General features: G+C 46.3%; 1 protein-coding gene across 6 annotated transcripts; it reads left to right on the forward strand.

Moving 5' to 3' along the window:
• The first annotated feature begins 6,559 nt into the window (after nucleotides 1-6,559).
• LOC120917778 lies at nucleotides 6,560-10,328 on the forward strand. 6 transcript variants are annotated; one of them, XM_040329311.1, is made up of 4 exons: nucleotides 6,560-6,632; nucleotides 6,769-6,952; nucleotides 7,135-7,525; nucleotides 7,731-10,328. In XM_040329311.1, exon 4 carries the CDS (start codon nucleotides 9,359-9,361, stop codon nucleotides 10,250-10,252), a length of 894 nt encoding a protein of 297 aa, XP_040185245.1. In that variant the 5' UTR covers nucleotides 6,560-6,632; nucleotides 6,769-6,952; nucleotides 7,135-7,525; nucleotides 7,731-9,358; the 3' UTR covers nucleotides 10,253-10,328. The 6 variants fall into 6 exon arrangements, with proteins under 6 accessions (XP_040185245.1, XP_040185242.1, XP_040185246.1 ...); XM_040329308.1 differs by having other exon boundaries at nucleotides 6,565-6,632; nucleotides 6,677-6,952; XM_040329312.1 differs by having other exon boundaries at nucleotides 6,595-6,609.
• Nucleotides 10,329-17,688: the final 7,360 nt, after the last annotated feature.

Genomic DNA, 17,688 nt, shown 5'->3' on the forward strand with positions numbered 1-17,688 from the left:
CCTCAACCGCAAATGTAAACTAAGCCTAGGAGACCTAGGGACCAAAGTGATGCGCTGCAAGATTACTGCATTACCAGTATGAAATGTTTCAAAAAATGTGACCTATTAAAGCCCAAGTCCAGAAAATACACAAAATCTACCCTTGTAGCCACCATCCTCACTTTCCTTTTAAGGTGCTCCTGGCCATGGTCGCACTCCTGCATCCTCCATGCATAGTCCAGGGTTAATAGCCCTGTGTTGTATGTGATGGCGCCAAGGGACCCGCCACAGCTTAGCGCATCGGAGGGAGGCGGAGAGTACAAGAGCCAACCAGGGTGACTGATTTCACCATAGGTGTGCACAGCTTATTGTATTAGGGTGTGCACCCCAAAGCTCAAACACACATGCATGTGTCTGTGTCTACATGTATATTGATCTCCCTGCCGACACAGTGAAAGAGAAGTGCGTATGCCAGAGCTGGTAAGAGGGATAGCTTTGCCACCTCCCCGCCTACACAGAGAGTGATAATGCTAATGCGCACACTGGGCCGGATTCAGAAAGAGATACGACGGCGTATCTCCTGATACGCCGTCGTATCTCCTGATACGCCGTCGTATCTCTGAGTTCGGCCGGTCGTATCTATGCGACTGATTCAGAGAATCAGGTTACGCATAGATATCCCTAAGATCCGCCAGGTGTAAGTGTCTTACCGTTGGATCTTAGGCTGCAATTTCAGGCTGGCCGCTAGGTGGCGCTTCCGTATGTTTTACACGATTCAGAAACGAATGACCGCCCGGCGCTTTTTTTTTACGTCGTTTGCGTTTGGCTTTTTCCGGCGTATAGTTACCCCTGCTATATGAGGGGTAGCTAATGTTAAGTATGGCCGTCGTTTCGCGCTTATTTTGAAATTTTACGTCGTTTACGTAAGTCGTTCGTGAATACGGCTGGACGTAATTTACGTTCACGCCGAAAGCAATGACGTCCTTGCGACGTCATTTAGAGCAATGCACACTGGGATATTTTACAGACGGCGCATGCGCCGTTCACATGAAACGTAAAAAATGCGGGGTCAAAACAAATTTGAATAAAACACGCCCCCTACATCCCCATTTGAATTACGCGGCCTTACGCCGCAACACATACGTTAGGCCGCCGTAACTAAGGGCGCAAGTTCTTTCTGAATAAAGAACTCGCGCCCAAAGTTAGAGCGGCGTAACGTATAAGAGATACGTTACGCCGGCCGGTAAGGTACGCCATTGTATCTGAATCCGGCCCAAGGTGATTAGGGTGTGCCCAGGCACACCCTGTGCACCCGCCTATGGATATCACCCGTTCAGGTCTCCCCAGATCCAACAAGCATTTTAAGTCTTGCAGGTTGAGGAAGAAACTCACAGTAAGGATAGATTTTTGTCTAACTTCTGGACTTGGGCTTTAAGGATAAAGGTCTTAAAGCTGGCCACACATGTAGCAATTTTCAGCCAGTTTTTCAAGCAACCATAAATGGCAAATCGTGAATCAAACTAAGCACCTCCCACCTACATGGCGATCGACCACCTGAATTAAAAGGTTAAACTTAATTGGGCTTGAAGCCGGAAAACTCTACAGCAATTTTGTCAAAAGCAATCAGATTTTTCCACGATAGGCAATTCGATCCCATTTCCTTTGGATTGGTCAAAGCCACATTTTTCTGCCTTTTGATTGGTTTGTGATTTTAAAAAAAAAAAGCGTTCCATCAAGTTGCTGCATGTATGGGCCCTATGATGGTCCCGCTGGCTTTTATTTTGATATGAGCAAAGTTTGGCAGCCTCTCCTAATCTGGAAAAAACAATCGCTGGTTTGTGTGAATGGACCAATCCGATCGTCTGTTTCACTTACAATATGACTTTCTTATATAGAACAAGTATGATTTTATAAATTCGCTACACAATCCACAATTCTCAAAGCTTTCACACAAGGAGAAGACCTTTATTTGAACCATGTGACTTGCATTTTCAAATCTTATTGGACTCTGAAAATAACTGTCATTAAATAAGGATTCTTAGCCTGGTGTGTAAGCTTTAGAAATTGAGACTAAACTATCTCTAAATAATAATAATAATAAAAAAAGCAGCAAAAGATTTTTAATCTTATGTGTAGAAATAGATATATGGCTTTTTCTGGGCAGAGTGCAGAATCCCTTGAATGCGTTGCGGATCGAAGCACGCCAGAGTGACATGATGGTCCAGAAATGCATGGAAGTAGCTTTGTATGTGGGGGAGGGTATAAGGGAGGATGAAGTATGTGAGTTATGGTGACACAGGGACCTATGGATGATCTTTCATATATGATGTGCCAAAAAACGACAGAATGTCCTATTATTGTGTGATCCAGCCAGTGAAGTGTCATAGTCACATAACATTCAGTGGCATCCATTATATTGTATGTTCAGGGCTGTGCCAAAGCCCAAAGGGGTAAACAGAATAGGTTGTGGTGCAAAAAGACTAGACTGCTAAGGTCCTTCAAATCACATGGGGGTGGGAAGGTGGGTGCACATTGGCCTTTTTACCATAGGTTCTAAAGAATCTTGTCTTGACACTGAGTATGTTCATGGACAATATTGTGAACACGCTATAGGTGGGGGTGGCATACAATTCTACCATAGCTGGCATTAATTTGGGGGGCATGGGGTGCCACACATCCGTATTCTGGAAACCCACCCCCTTCACTCTCTGTACTAAGTAAAAGCTGCCTCACCTCTCTGGAAAGTATCTAAACGGCAGAAAACCTCCTCCGCACATTGACACTACCAACACAATGTCATGGAAATACACATGCACAGGAAATGCAACTCCTGAACCCATCCAGCTTTCAGAGCACAAATAACTGTGTGTGTGTGTGTGTGTGTGTACAGGTATTCATCACTGGAGCCTCCATTCCAAGCAGAAATGTATGAGATCATGTACATGAGGTGGCCATGACACTACTGCCCATGTGCAATGTATCCCCCTAACACAGTGAGCACTATGACTTATGTTAGGCACTGTGTATGCAAACTTGTGTTCCCTTCTGAATTGCTTTTCCCTCCAAACAATAGAGTTGGAAAATCAGCTTGATGCCACTGAGAAGGAGGTCAGGAGCAACTTAGAAAGAGGTCAGGAGCAGCTGAGAAGAAGGTCAGATGCAGCTTTGAAGGAGGTTAAGAGTAGCTGAGAAGAGGTCAGAAGCTGCTGAGAAGGAGGTTGGGAGCAGCTGGAAAGAAGGTCGGTAGCAGCTCAGGAATAGGTTGGGAGCAGCTGAAAAGGCAGGTGGTCAGGAGCATCTTAAAAGTAGGTCGAAAGCAGTTTCGAGGGTGCTCAGTAGGAGCTGAGTCAGGAGCAGCTAAGAAGAGGTCCTGAGCAGCTCAGAAGGAGGTGAGGAACAGCTTAGAAGTGATCAGGAGCAGCTAAAAAAAGGTCAGAAACAACTGAGAAGGAAGTCAGGAGCAGCTCAGAAAGTCAGAAGTATCTGAGAAGGGAGTCAGGAGCGGCTCAGAAAGTCAGAAGTATCTGAGAAGGAAGTCAGGAGCTGCTCAGAAAGTCAGAAGTATCTGAGAAGGAAGTCAGGAGCGGCTCAGAAAGTCAGAAGTATCTGAGAAGGAAGTCAGGAGCGGCTCAGAAAGTCAGAAGTATCTGAGAAGGAAGTCAGGAGTGGCTCAGAAAGTCAGAAGTATCTGAGAAGGAAGTCAGGAGCGGCTCAGAAAGTCAGAAGTATCTGAGAAGGAAGTCAGGAGCGGCTCAGAAAGTCAGAAGTATCTGAGAAGGAAGTCAGGAGCAGCTCAAAAAGTCAGAAGTGTCTGAGAAGGAAGTCAGGAGCAGCTCAGAAAGTCAGAAGTATCTGAGAAGGAAGTCAGGAGCGGCTCAGAAAGTCAGAAGTATCTGAGAAGGAAGTCAGGAGCGGCTCAGAAAGTCAGAAGTATCTGAGAAGGAAGTCAGGAGCGGCTCAGAAAGTCAGAAGTATCTGAGAAGGAAGTCAGGAGCGGCTCAGAAAGTCAGAAGTATCTGAGAAGGAAGTCAGGAGCAGCTCAGAAAGTCAGAAGTATCTGAGAAGGAAGTCAGAAGCAGCTCAGAAAGTCAGAAGTATCTGAGAAGGAAGTCAGGAGCGGCTCAGAGAGTCAGAAGTATCTGAGAAGGAAGTCAGGAGCTGCTCAGAAAGTCAGAAGTATCTGAGAAGGAAGTCAGGAGCAGCTCAGAAGGTCAGGAGCAAATCAGAGGGTCAGAAGCAGCTTAAAAATAAGTCAAAAGCAGCTGAGGAGGTAAGAAGTTGCTTGGATGCATCTCCATGCCAGCTGAATACACCTAAAAGCTGTTGCATTTGCCCATATACAGTCCTTACTTTTACCATATTTTTCGGTCCCCTTTATTAGTATCAGTGCACATTTTATGTGGTTTTGTTCCTGCATGAGATATATGTGAAAAACCTAACAGGTCAGACAGAGACCATGACTTAGCTGAAGGACCTTATGCCTTCTACACACTAGCGGAATTTCCGATGGAAAAAGTCAGGCGGGAGCTTTTCATCCGACATTTCGTCCATGTGTCTGCCCCATTGGGTATGCCCCATGGGATATTCCGACGGCATTAGACAGAGAACATGTTCTTAATTTTTCCGTTGGAAAAAAATTTGAGCGGAAATTCCGATCGTCTGTATGCTTTTCTGACGGAATAAAGACCACCAATGCTCGGAAACAATTTGACGCATTGAACTTCATTTTCTGGGCTCGTCGTAGCGTTTTACGTTACCACATTTTTGACGGCTGGAATTTAGCGTGACCGTGTGTATGCAAGACAGCTTCGGCGTTTAGTCCAACGGAAAAAACGGTCGTGTGTACAAGGCATTAGAATGTTGCAGTGTACGCTCCATCGAAAACCGTATTTGTTAGTAAACTCGCCATATATATACTGCGGCCGGTCTACACACATTAGAAAACTCCATCAGGATGGGATTTGGCGATTCATGTTTAATGTGCCAGCATACTCACATAAGCTTCAGTTAATCAAACCCACCGTGCGAGGGAGGAGGACGTTTTGAGGGAGAAGGCCAAGTTTCCAAGGTGATGATGAGGCCTCTTTTACAAAGCAGAGAAAAGAAGGAGCCATACAAACAGAGTAGCTCTAATTTTATTCACCGGAGAAGGGGGGCTGTCCCATGATAAAATACCACATGGGCCCCACAGGGCCCGAGGTCTGCCCTGCACCAAACAAAGCAAAAAGTGTGAAAGATCCTATTATGTGATGAGGAGCTCATGGTTCTTGAAGTGCGAAGGTTCAGAATGAGGAGCAGGTGCATCCCGTGTCTTGATCATCACATGTACTATCAACACCTCTGTGATGGCAATGGCAATCTCCTGATGCAATTCACTTTTTGCTTTGCGCTGCTTGTTTTATCAGTGAGGTGTTTTAACCTTCCAGAGAGCTAAAGAGAGAAGCTATAGATGATAATTATGCTGGGTACACACGATCGGAAATTCCGACAAGAAAATCGTGTTTTTTTCCGAGGGAATCTTGGCTCAGGCCTCGTACACACGACCGAGGAACTCGACGGGCGAAACACATCGTTTTGCTCATCGAGTTCCTTCTCGACAAGCCAATTTTCTCCATTCCCGTCAAGGAAATAGAGAACATGCTCTCTTTTTGGCTCGACGAGTTCCTCTACAGTTTCCTCGTCGAAAAATGTACACACGACCGGTTTCCTCGGCAAAAAAAAAAACAAAAACAGCAAGTTTCTTGCTAGTTTTTGCCGAGAAACTCGGTCGTGTGTACGAGGCCTCAAACTTGTGTTGCATACACACGGTCACACAAATCTTGTTCGAAATTTCCGACCGTCAAGAACATGTGATGTACAACACGCACGACGAGCCGAGACCAATGAAGTTCAATAGGCAGTTCGGCTCTTCTTGCGCGCCGGAATTGCATACAGACGTCCGGTATTTCTGATAAGAACTTTTTCCATCGGAAAAATAGAGAACCTGCACTCAATCTTTTGTTGGCGGAAATTCCGACAGCAAAAGTCCGATGGAGCGTACACTTGGTCGGAATTTCTGACCAAAAGCTCACATTGGACTTTTCTGGTCGGAATTTCCGATCGTGTATACGCGGCATTAAATATAAATCTGCACCTTGCTGAAAATACACAACAAGATGATGACGCTGTATTTGAACACATACAAGCCAAGAGAAAGTGGAGGCCATCTTTATTTGGATGCAAGTGAGTGAAGGTCAGGAAAGTTTCAAAGTTGTGGGTAGTGCAAGTGATCTAGAGACATTTAGGTGATTAATGATTGTATGGCTGTTCCGGTAATGTTCTACCAGTCTTGGCCATGGAGATCCTTAATTCTTCCTGGGTCATGAAGAGTCATAGTTCACACCACACACAGGCCACCAGGTATATGGCTATATCTGTGAAGGTTCTCATCTAGTAGTAGTCAATCATATTCATCTGAACTTGTTTTGTAATATTAAAGTTGTTTCACCTCTCGGTCAGCATGCCAGGGATGTTCCACACACTCAAGAGAACTAAAGAAGACTAACCACTATTAGCCAAGTTTTTGGCAAATTAAATACCTAATGAAAAATGTTTTAAGCTGCATCAACTGGCTTAAATAAAATGTATGAGGTCATCATAGGACTGTGTGTGAGGTCATCATAGGACTGTGTATGAGGTCATCATAAGACTTTATGAGGTCATCATAGGACTGTGTATGAGGTCATCATAAGACTGTGTATGAGGTCATCATAGGACTGTGTATGAGGTCATCATAGGACTGTGTATGAGGTCATCATAGGACTGTGTGTGAGGTCATCATAGGACTGTGTATGAGGTCATCATAAGACTGTGTATGAGGTCATCATAGGACTGTGTGTGAGGTCATCATAGGACTGTGTATGAGGTCATCATAAGACTGTGTATGAGGTCATCATAGGACTGTGTGTGAGGTCATCATAGGACTGTGTATGAGGTCATCATAAGACTTTATGAGGTCATCATAGGACTGTGTATGAGGTCATCATAAGACTGTGTATGAGGTCATCATAGGACTGTGTATGAGGTCATCATAGGACTGTGTATGAGGTCATCATAGGACTGTGTATGAGGTCATCATAGGACTGTGTATGAGGTCATCATAGGACTGTGTATGAGGTCATCATAAGACTGTGTGTGAGGTCATCATAGGACTGTGTGTGAGGTCATCATAGGACTGTGTGTGAGATCATCATAGGACTGTGTATGAGGTCATCATAGGACTGTGTGTGAGATCATCATAGGACTGTGTATGAGGTCATCATAGGACTGTGTGTGAGGTCATCATAGGACTGTGTATGAGGTCATCATAGGACTGTGTATGAGGTCATCATAGGACTGTGTGTGAGGTCATCATAGGACTGTGTATGAGGTCATCATAAGACTGTGTATGAGGTCATCATAGGACTGTGTGTGAGGTCATCATAGGACTGTGTATGAGGTCATCATAAGACTGTGTATGAGGTCATCATAGGACTGTGTGTGAGGTCATCATAGGACTGTGTATGAGGTCATCATAAGACTTTATGAGGTCATCATAGGACTGTGTATGAGGTCATCATAAGACTGTGTATGAGGTCATCATAGGACTGTGTATGAGGTCATCATAGGACTGTGTATGAGGTCATCATAGGACTGTGTATGAGGTCATCATAGGACTGTGTATGAGGTCATCATAGGACTGTGTATGAGGTCATCATAAGACTGTGTATGAGGTCATCATAGGACTGTGTGTGAGGTCATCATAGGACTGTGTGTGAGATCATCATAGGACTGTGTATGAGGTCATCATAGGACTGTGTGTGAGATCATCATAGGACTGTGTATGAGGTCATCATAGGACTGTGTGTGAGGTCACCATATGACTGTGTGTGTGTGTGTGTGTGTGTGTGTGTGTGTGTGAACATCATAAGTCTGTGTATGAGGTCATCTTGTGTAAGGCTGGCACCTAGGTTTTGAGGTTTTCTCAAATAGAGTTGGCTCCTAAAAAATCATGCCGGTTCCTGAACTGGGCAGACTATTTCCTGGATTCCATATTAATGTGTCCACCCCTGGTGTAAGATCTTCATAGGACTATGTAATAGGCCATCATAGGACTGTGTGTGGGGTCATCATTGAACTATCTAAGAGTTCGTCATAGGGCTATATGTGAGGTCATCTTAAGACTATGTATGAGGTCATCACAGGACTGTGTGTGTGGGGTCATCATAGAACTATCCAAGAGTTTGTCATAGGGCTGTGTGCAAGGTCATCTTAGGACTATGTATGAAGTCATCGCAGGACTGTGCATGAGGTCATCATGGGGCTATGTATGAGGTCATCATAGGATGTGAATGAAGTTATCATATGACTATGTATGAAGTTTTCGCAGGACTGTGCGTGAGGTCATCATATGACTATGTATAGGGGTCTTTGTAGGACTATGCACATTGTCATCATAGGATTGTGTATAAGTGTTGTCATAGAACTATGTATGAGGTCATCACAGGACTGTGTATGAAGTCATCATAGAACTATGTATGAGGTTGTCTCAGGACTGTGTGTGAGGTCATCATTGGACTATGTATGAAGTCTTTGTAGGACTATGAGGTCATTATAGGACTATGTTATGAGGTCATCACAGGACTGTGCATGGAGTCATACTGGGACTATGTATGAGGTCATCATAGGATGTGTATGAAGTTATCATAGGACAATGTATGAGGTCATCACAGGACTGTGCATGAGGTCACCATGGGACTATATATGAGGTCATTATAGGATTGTATAGGAAGTTGTCATAGAACTATGTATGAGGTCATCACAGGACTGTGTGTGAGGTCATCATAGGACTATGTATGAAGAACACTTCCATCATTAGTTACATAACCTAGAATTTTAGTACACATGCCTAACAGTAGTTTGTACAGATCAGGCCATATACACAAGTGACCAAGTTTGTGATGCCCACTGTGATAGCCTTATATTTTGGGGGTCTGATCAGTTTAAAAACAAACCTCTTGTTATACTTAAGAAGACCTTATTTAGATCCCAGGGCTAATAAAAAAAAATCAGTCTCTATGAAGGTGGGATATAATCTGTTTACAGTATTAATAGCAAAGGAATCTTGATGGCTTGTAGGGGACCCAGGGAAGCTTCAAGTATCAAGGAATTAAAGTTAGATAAGAAATAACCAAATTGTTGGCCAATGGTCTGGTAGGCCAGTTGGGAGGATTGAACCCTGATGACCTGGAAGTTTGGGAGATTGGTCCTCTGATGATGAGGAAAATTGGAAGATAAAGATTCAAGTGACCAGTAAGATTGGGAGATTAGGACTCAATTGACCAGAAAGATTGGGACTTTGATGGCCTGGAAGATTTGGAGATTAGGACTCTGGTGGCCTGCAAGATGGGAGAATAGGATGTTGGTGACCGGGAAGATTGGGCATTGTGTGACCAAGGAAGATTGGGCGTTGTGTGACCAGGAAGATTGGGCGTTGTGTGACCAGGAAGATTGGGCGTTGTGTGACCAGGAAAATTGGGCGTTGTGTGATCAGGAAGATTGGGCTTATGTGACCAGGAAGATTGGGCGTTATGTGACCAGGAAGATTGGGCGTTATGTTACCAGGAAGATTGGGCGTTGTGTGACCAAGGAAGATTGGGCGTTGTGTGACCAGGAAGATTGGGCGTTGTGTGACCAGGAAGATTGGGCGTTGTGTGACCAGGAAAATTGGGCGTTGTGTGATCAGGAAGATTGGGCTTATGTGACCAGGAAGATTGGGCGTTATGTGACCAGGAAGATTGGGCGTTATGTTACCAGGAAGATTGGGCGTTGTGTGACCAGGAAGATTAGGCGTTGTGTGACCAGGAAGATTGGGCGTTGTGTGACCAGGAAGATTGGGCGTTATGTGACCAGAAAGATTGGGCGTTATGTGATTAGGAAGATTGGGCGTTGTGTGACCAGGAAGATTGGGCGTTATGTGACCAGGAAGATTGGGCGTTGTGTGACCAGGAAGATTGGGCGTTGTGTGACCAGGAAGATTGGGCGTTGTGTGACCAGGAAGATTGGGCGTTATGTGACCAGGAAGATTGGGCGTTGTGTGACCAGGAAGCTCAGTACACTTGTGGTGTGTTTGGAGAGTCTGGAGATCCTAGCGCATGGCAGCAATTCTGAGTGTTGGGTTTGGTTACAGTCTGTGTTAGAAGGCGGTGCACTGATGGAGGAACCAATGATGGCTCCTGTAAGGTTCAGTGTATGACAGGGATAAGCAATTAGTGGACCTCCAGCTGTTGTAAAACTACAACTCCCATCATGCCTCTGCCTCTGGGTGTCAGGCTTGTGGCTGTCAGAGTCTTGCTATGCCTCATGGGACTTGTAGTTCTGGAGGTCCGCTAATTGCATATCCCTGGTGTATGATTTCAGATCTGGACATATACAGGGCTCCAAGAATTCATTGACAGTTTTCCGACCCCAAATCACTCCGAAACGAATACAGTCCTGAGAAAACGATTTGCTGTAAAAGTGGCAGGTTAAGAAAGTTAGAATTGTCTATTTTTATTTATGAAGGCTTTAAAGCTGAACTCCAGCCAAATGCAACATACAGTAATATTTAAATCTATTAATGTAATCATTTAAATTATTATTACATTTGATTTACTTAGAACAAGTTTATAATTCAAGCGTGTATACTTAAAATACTTATTTTGCTATTTTCCCGGAGTTCAGCTTTAACTGATTTTGTAAGGGTGATATCAGGTCATGCTTCTCACACAGGATAAGCCCATCCCCTTCTCCATCCCTGGTCATGACTTCCATGACATGGCTGTGACAGTGTGTGACATCACAGTGATGTCCGGAGTCAAGGCTGACCCCTGGCACTGCAATGGCAGGATAGAGGCACTCCACACTTGAGTGGGCCTGAAATACGAGACTTCTAAATAAACTTTCATTGCTGAGAATATAAGCAATGGGGCATCTACCTCTCTGTGCACCATATTAAAAAAACTGAACACCACTATTCACCACAATCTAATGACATGACCGTGCGTCTCTTTCTGAGGTCTTACTTGTCTATGTATTGTCAATGGCAGTTTTAATATGGAAATCATCAGTCACAGATTGAGCAGCCTTCATTGAGTAAGTATATGACCTTTACGACGTTCCTGGTGGGAGTGTAATTTCAACCAATGTTGCCGCCCATGATTCACAAGTCCCGCCCTGGCGGAGCGCTGTATGACTAAATGCTAGATTTAACAGGACCTCCGCCCTCCCCATGGGAGTGTCACTGTTTCACTAGCAGAGAATAACACTGGCTTTAAAGGGGAAATCTTTGACCAGTTTGGGAACCACGTAAAGCGTTAAAACCAATAATACCAGTAGATAAGCTATGTTAACCAGTTTTACCAAGAGCTATGCATTATACAAGAGCGGGATGGAGTACCCCCCTTGGTGATAGGTAGGATACCAAGGAAAGGCTAATGCAAGCACAATACACTCCCCTCGCCCTGTCCTCTCTCCGCCTCTCTCTTTTCTTATCTGGCATTGTGTGGGAAGGCTAGGAATCCCGTTTCCTTTCTATTAGCTCCCTCTGTGTGTGTCTAGTACACAAAGCACTGTTGTCGTTGTACAGAGAAGCCCTATTTACACTGGATATGTGTGTCTACGTTTGTGTGTGTAACTTTCACATGCCTATATCTCTAACCTATCTGGCTAGATGCCGCCGTTTGCTTACTTTCCATGTTTTTTGCCTCATTTTTGTATGATGTAAGGGGGGCTCCCGCCTCCGCCACCAACTGACGTCTCACTGTGTCTTTCAGATGTGCAAATGTTTTTTCTGCTCTTGCCGTTTACTGTTTTTTCTACTTTTTTTTAAGTTATTTTTGAGTTACGTTCTCTTCCTCACTCATGCCTTTTTTCTTTTACTTTTTTTATTAATTTAAAAGCCAAATGATTCTTTTTTATAGTCATCCCTATTTTTCACTCACAATCACGCTGATTGGTAACTCCGCACTGTGAAGATCCAGTATTAATAAAACTTGTACTGTAATAAGCCGTCTCTGTGATTTTTGTGGTGGGGGGGTATGGGAGAACCTTAGAGGAGATGTAGACGTATTTAGGAAGGGTCAACGTCCACAACAAATTTAATCATTTGGGCTCTCGAGAGATTTTTGCCACAATGTTGTACTGACCTAGGGGCGGATCCAGAGTCTAATCTCAGTAGGGGCACTGTCAAAATTTCTGCAGGCAATTTGTAGGGGCAATGGCTGGTGTTAGCGCATCAATCATCACGGCACCATGGGTAATATGGTGTCAGGATGATTGAAGCGCATTATTTCAATTATTACTGTGTGGGAGCAGCCAGGTGGAGGGGAGGACAGGGTGGATGCAGCCATGTGGAGGGGAGGACAGGGTGGATGCAGCCGGGTGGAGGGGAGGACAGGGTGGATTCAGCCAGATGGAGGGGAGGACAGGGTGGATGCAGCCGGGTGGAGGGGAGGACAGGGTGGATGTAGCCAGGTGGAGGGGAGGACAGGGGGTTGCAGCCAGGTGGAGGGGAGGAAAGGGTGGCTGCAGCCAGGTGGAGGGGAGAACAGGGTGGATGCAGCCAGGTGGAGGGGAGGACAGGGTGGATGCAGCCGGGTGGAGGGGAGGACAGGGTGGATTCAGCCAGATGGAGGGGAGGACAGGGTGGATGCAGCCGGGTGGAGGGGAGGACAGGGTGGATGCAGCCGGGTGGAGGGGAGGACAGGGTGGATTCAGCCAGATGGAGGGGAGGACAGGGTGGATGCAGCCGGGTGGAGGGGAGGACAGGGTGGATGCAGCCAGGTGGAGGGAGGAAAGGGTGGATTCAGCCAGATGGAGGGGAGGACAGGGTGGATGCAGCCGGGTGGAGGGGAGGACAGGGTGGATGCAGCCAGGTGGAGGGAGGAAAGGGTGGATGCAGCCAGGTGGAGGGGAGGACAGGGGGTTGCAGCCAGGTAGAGGGGAGGAAAGGGTGGCTGCAGCCAGGTGGAGGGGAGAACAGGGTGGTTGCAGCCAGGTGGAGGGGAGGACAGGGGGGTTGCAGCCAGGTGGAGGGGAGGACAGGGGGGTTGCAGCCGGGTGGAGGGGAGGACAGGGTGGATGCAGCCAGGTGGAGGGAGGAAAGGGTGGATGCAGCCAGGTGGAGGGAGGAAAGGGTGGATGCAGCCAGGTGGAGGGGAGGATAGGGGGTTGCAGCCAGGTGGAGGGGAGGAAAGGGTGGCTGCAGCCAGGTGGAGGGGAGAACAGGGTGGTTGCAGCCAGGTGGAGGGGAGGACAGGGGGGGTTGCATCCAGGTGGAGGGGAGGACAGGGGGGTTGCAGGCTGACCTAATAAAGTGATCCTCAGCAGTGCTGAGATGTCCTCCCAGTTCTCCACGGCTGGCGCTTCCATCTTGATCAGGTCTTCTTCCAGGTTCGAAGTCTTTGGCCGCCTTGATTGGATGGGCCAGGATGCACATGGAAACTATTTACTTTGTCTTGGTACAGAATTATGGCGAGGTTGTACACAGAGCATAGCATATACATAAGAGTTACTTCATCCCGCCGCAGAATTGTGACAAAAGTGTAGAAAGAGCTGCTCATGCACATGGTAATTACGTTGTTCTGGTACAGAACCATGCCAAGACTGTACACTGAGCTAAACATGTAATGACACATGTATGTTTATACCTGCTGCTCCATAGAGAAGAATGGAGGTTCCGATTGGGTCCGCCTTTCAGTTTTTCAGTCCTGATCAGAACGTCTGTGTGAAATGGAATTTAAAGCGGAGTTCCACCCAAAAATGGAACTTCCTCTTTTCAGAAGCCTCCCCCCCCTCCGGTGTCACATTTGGCCCCTTTCAGGGGGAGGGGGGAGCAGATACCTATCTAATGCAGTTGCTCTAGAGCAGGGGTCTCCAAACTGCGGCCCGAGGGCCAGATGTGGCCCTTTGCTAGCCTTTATCCAGCCCTTGGGGCACAATTCCTCCCACTGATATGAGGCACTATTTCTCCCACTGACACCAACAATGGGGCACTATATCTTCCACCGGTACCAATAATGGGATACTATTCCTCCTACTAATAGGGGGAATACTCCTCCTCCTGTTGACCACCAACCCTGAAGCCACATTTATTCTCACTGATGCTGGACCCGTGACATTTTCTGCCCCTGCTGGCCACAATTTGGCCCTCCTAAAGTCTGAATAACATTAAAGTGGCCCTTTATTTGAAAAGTTTTGAGACCCCTGCTCTAGAGCTTAGTAAATGAGCAAGAGCCCTGCTGACTTCCATCATCCAATGTGAAGCTTTACCTCATTTACTAAACTCTGGAGCAACTGCAGAGAAACAGTCTATTTGCCTTTAGTAAATCAACCCCATAGCAGGGGTGGCCCATCCATTAAGGGCGCACGGGCGCCGCCCTCCCTCCCCATCTGCACCTTTTAGGACACCGGTGCATAGATTCCAATGCGGGCGGGGGGCTGTTTTTTAAAGCACTGATTAGAGCTCTAATAGGCTTCAATATAGGGTGGGATCGGGTCACAGAGAGTGCACTCTGATCCCACCAGGTGAGGACTGGCAGCCTTAGGCCTGGGGGGCAAGTACAGTCAAGTGGCCCATTGAACCGCCGAATCAGCTCACCATCCATGGCCCACCTGGTTTTTCAATGCAGCCTCGCCAGTGCCCATCAATGCAGCCTGATCACTGGGGAAGGTTACATGGGTTGTATGGGGGGGAGATGGAGGGTCAGTTAGGGGTGTAAGGGTCTCTCACCTCAGTGATCTCAGCTCAGCAGGTCCTTGCACGCCACGTCTTGACTCCCAGGCACGCCCTGCCTCTGCCTGCTTCCAAGAATCCGGTCCCAGGCAGTTGTGGTTTCCTCTGCGCTGCTCTGTTTTCCACCCACTTGAGCACGGAATGCAACAGCTAGTGGTCGGTCGCCATGGCCGTGCCCCCGGCCCAACTTCCTAGACCAGAATAAAAAAGAAAATGGTAGTGGGCAGTGGCTGCCGGACATTTTGGACATAAATTGAGGTGGCCTGGGAGGCAATTGCCACCCTACCCCCTGGCCCAGCCCTCCCGTGGATCCCACCCAGGTGGCATTCGCTGTTGTAACACAGATCCTCCTCCTGGCCAATCAGGAAGCCGGTTTTGACACCAGTCACCCGATTGGCTGAAAGGACAGGCAATCCTCTTGGATGCCTAGGAACAGGATGGGAGGAGCCGCTACGCCACGCTGCCTGCCACCTGCCACCGCCAATGGGGTAAGTGCCGGAGGGGTGCTGCTCAGGGGGTGATTGTTTTCTGCCCCCCTCAAAATAAAATCACCAGCCGCCACTGCCCCATAGTCTCTTCTGCTATAAATATGCAACCTTTCAATGTTTTTTTTTTTTTAGTTTATTCAGCTACAACAGCAACTCTGTATCCGGGTTTCCAAAGAAAGCCAACAGAGATTTGCAGCTGCTACAATGTTGCTCATGGCTTCAAAATCTATTACATTGTTGTTTTTATGGTTTAGACACTTTCATTAAATCCTAAACTCCGAGAAGAAACAAATATCAATGGGTCAAAAAAACAATCTGGGATCACATAGCCTCTCCTTGTTATTTATAAACATAGGAAGTATAAACCACACACGTTTTATAACTTACCATCTGTTCATAATAACATTGATGTCACTGTAAAATAAACTCCAAACTTCGTAACACTAAACAAAGAAACCTCGTACATACCCGCTGTAATAGATCATACACAGACACAAGCAAGAAAGTTTTCTGAACAGATTTTATATGACAACACACCTCACACTATAAATCCCCCTTTACTTTAAAAAAATTAAATTACGACCCATTTTAAATGTATAATTCCTAAAAATATGGTTTTCTTTCTTGTAGCGGGTAAATGAGAACCATTGCATTATTAATATAATTTGTACTTACCTTTTCAGACAGCAGGTAGAGTTATGGGCAAATGCTCTTGCACTTTTCAAAGGGCACAGGCTATTTGCCTTTAGTAAATCAAACCCATAGACTCCTTTTCACATCTATATCTTTCTATATCTTTCCTTTTGCTGATAGTTATTTACAGACCTCAAAAGCCCAAGCTGAGGTATACACTCAGGAATGAATTGTTTATCAGTGATTCTACCTTTATCAGAGAGAGTCCCAGGAATTAGGAAATGATCACTCCTGTGTTGTCTTTTGCTCTGAGAATCCCACTGCAGGTGTCTTACCTGTTGCACATCCGTGCCCCCCATCCAAGGCTCTTCTGGCTCCCCACACCGCTTCAAGCTTCTTTCTTAGCCAGTCAGGAGCCAGAGACCATACAGGACACTTACAGGAGATAGAGGAAAGATAAGCAGACCCATCATCTGACCTTATAACAGCTTTTGAAGTCCAATAAGTCATGTGTAAGATGAATACAGATATTTATTACCTTTTAAAGAGATTCTGGTACTCCCTATTTACATTGCTTACATCATCCTTCACCCTAGGCTGGAACCATGGGCGTCCGCTTCATAGGGCAAGGGGGGTCGTTTGCCCCCCCCCCTGGAATCGCCAGGGAGAGTCAGGAGCAGGGCCGAACTGGGCCTGGGGCCGATTTAAGCGGTGACTGCAGCGCTACCCTCCCCTCTAGTTGTCCCTTATTTAGAGTGCCTGTCCCTCTTCTGGAATCAAATCCATTTGTCCCTCATTCGAAAAGGTTCCTCTTTTAGACCTGAAATAAATATACTGTCAATATAGTTGTTTCAGTCAAGGGAAAGGGGTGCTGTGTAATGTAAAGGGGGCAGTGATGCAGGGTGCTGTGTAATGTAAAGGGGGGCAGTGATGCAGGGTGCTGTGTAATGTAAAGGGGGCCAGAGCTGTGGGTGCTGTGTAATGTAAAGGGGGCCAGAGCTGTGGGGTGCTGTGTAATGTAAAGGGGTCCAGAGGTGCAGTTGTGGAGAGTACACAGTAGTGACAAAGAGATATTGAAAGATTCAGGGTGCACAGTGGGGTGTTTTTACATTTTAACGTGGGGGGGGGGGCGCTTTTAGCTAGCGGTCAAAGAAAGGGTAAAATGCGACTCTGTATCACCGCTGCCGAAGCGCCCCCCTCTGAAAAAATTTCAGCGGATGCCCATGGCTGGAACCATTTTTTTTTTTGGGTGTCTTCAGTTATATCTTGGACTAAGGTGCTGGTCCAGGGATGGCACACTATATAAAGACTTTGGCTGCCTCTCACTCTGTGACCAGCTACTGTAAAAATCCATCACATTCTCACAAGGTCATCCTGCTGCCTTTCACCCTGTGACCAGCCAGTGTAAGAATCCATCACAGTCTCACACAGTTCGTTTTTCTCCACTACCTCTCACTTATCAGCTCCTATATTTATATCCACGAGGCCATGAGTGGAGCCCTATGGATGGATGTTAATGGACCATCAGGAACCAATCAGACATCCTGCTGATGTACGCAGGAGGGAGCCCATGCAGGAGATGGCGGTGAGGGGAGAATGGACCTCTAGATGGTGGTTGTACATGATATGAATGTATAATGGTTCTATGTGTGACATTATGGGGGAGATTACTGAAACTACAGAGTGCAAAATCTGGTGCAGCTGTGTACAGAAACCAATCAGTTTCCAGGTTTTATTGTCAAAACTTTATTGAACAAGCTGGTTGGCTACCATCAGGGCCGTTTGAAGGAATATGGG

This window comes from Rana temporaria, chromosome 11, assembly GCF_905171775.1.
Source record: "Rana temporaria chromosome 11, aRanTem1.1, whole genome shotgun sequence".
NCBI lineage: Eukaryota > Metazoa > Chordata > Amphibia > Anura > Ranidae > Rana > Rana temporaria.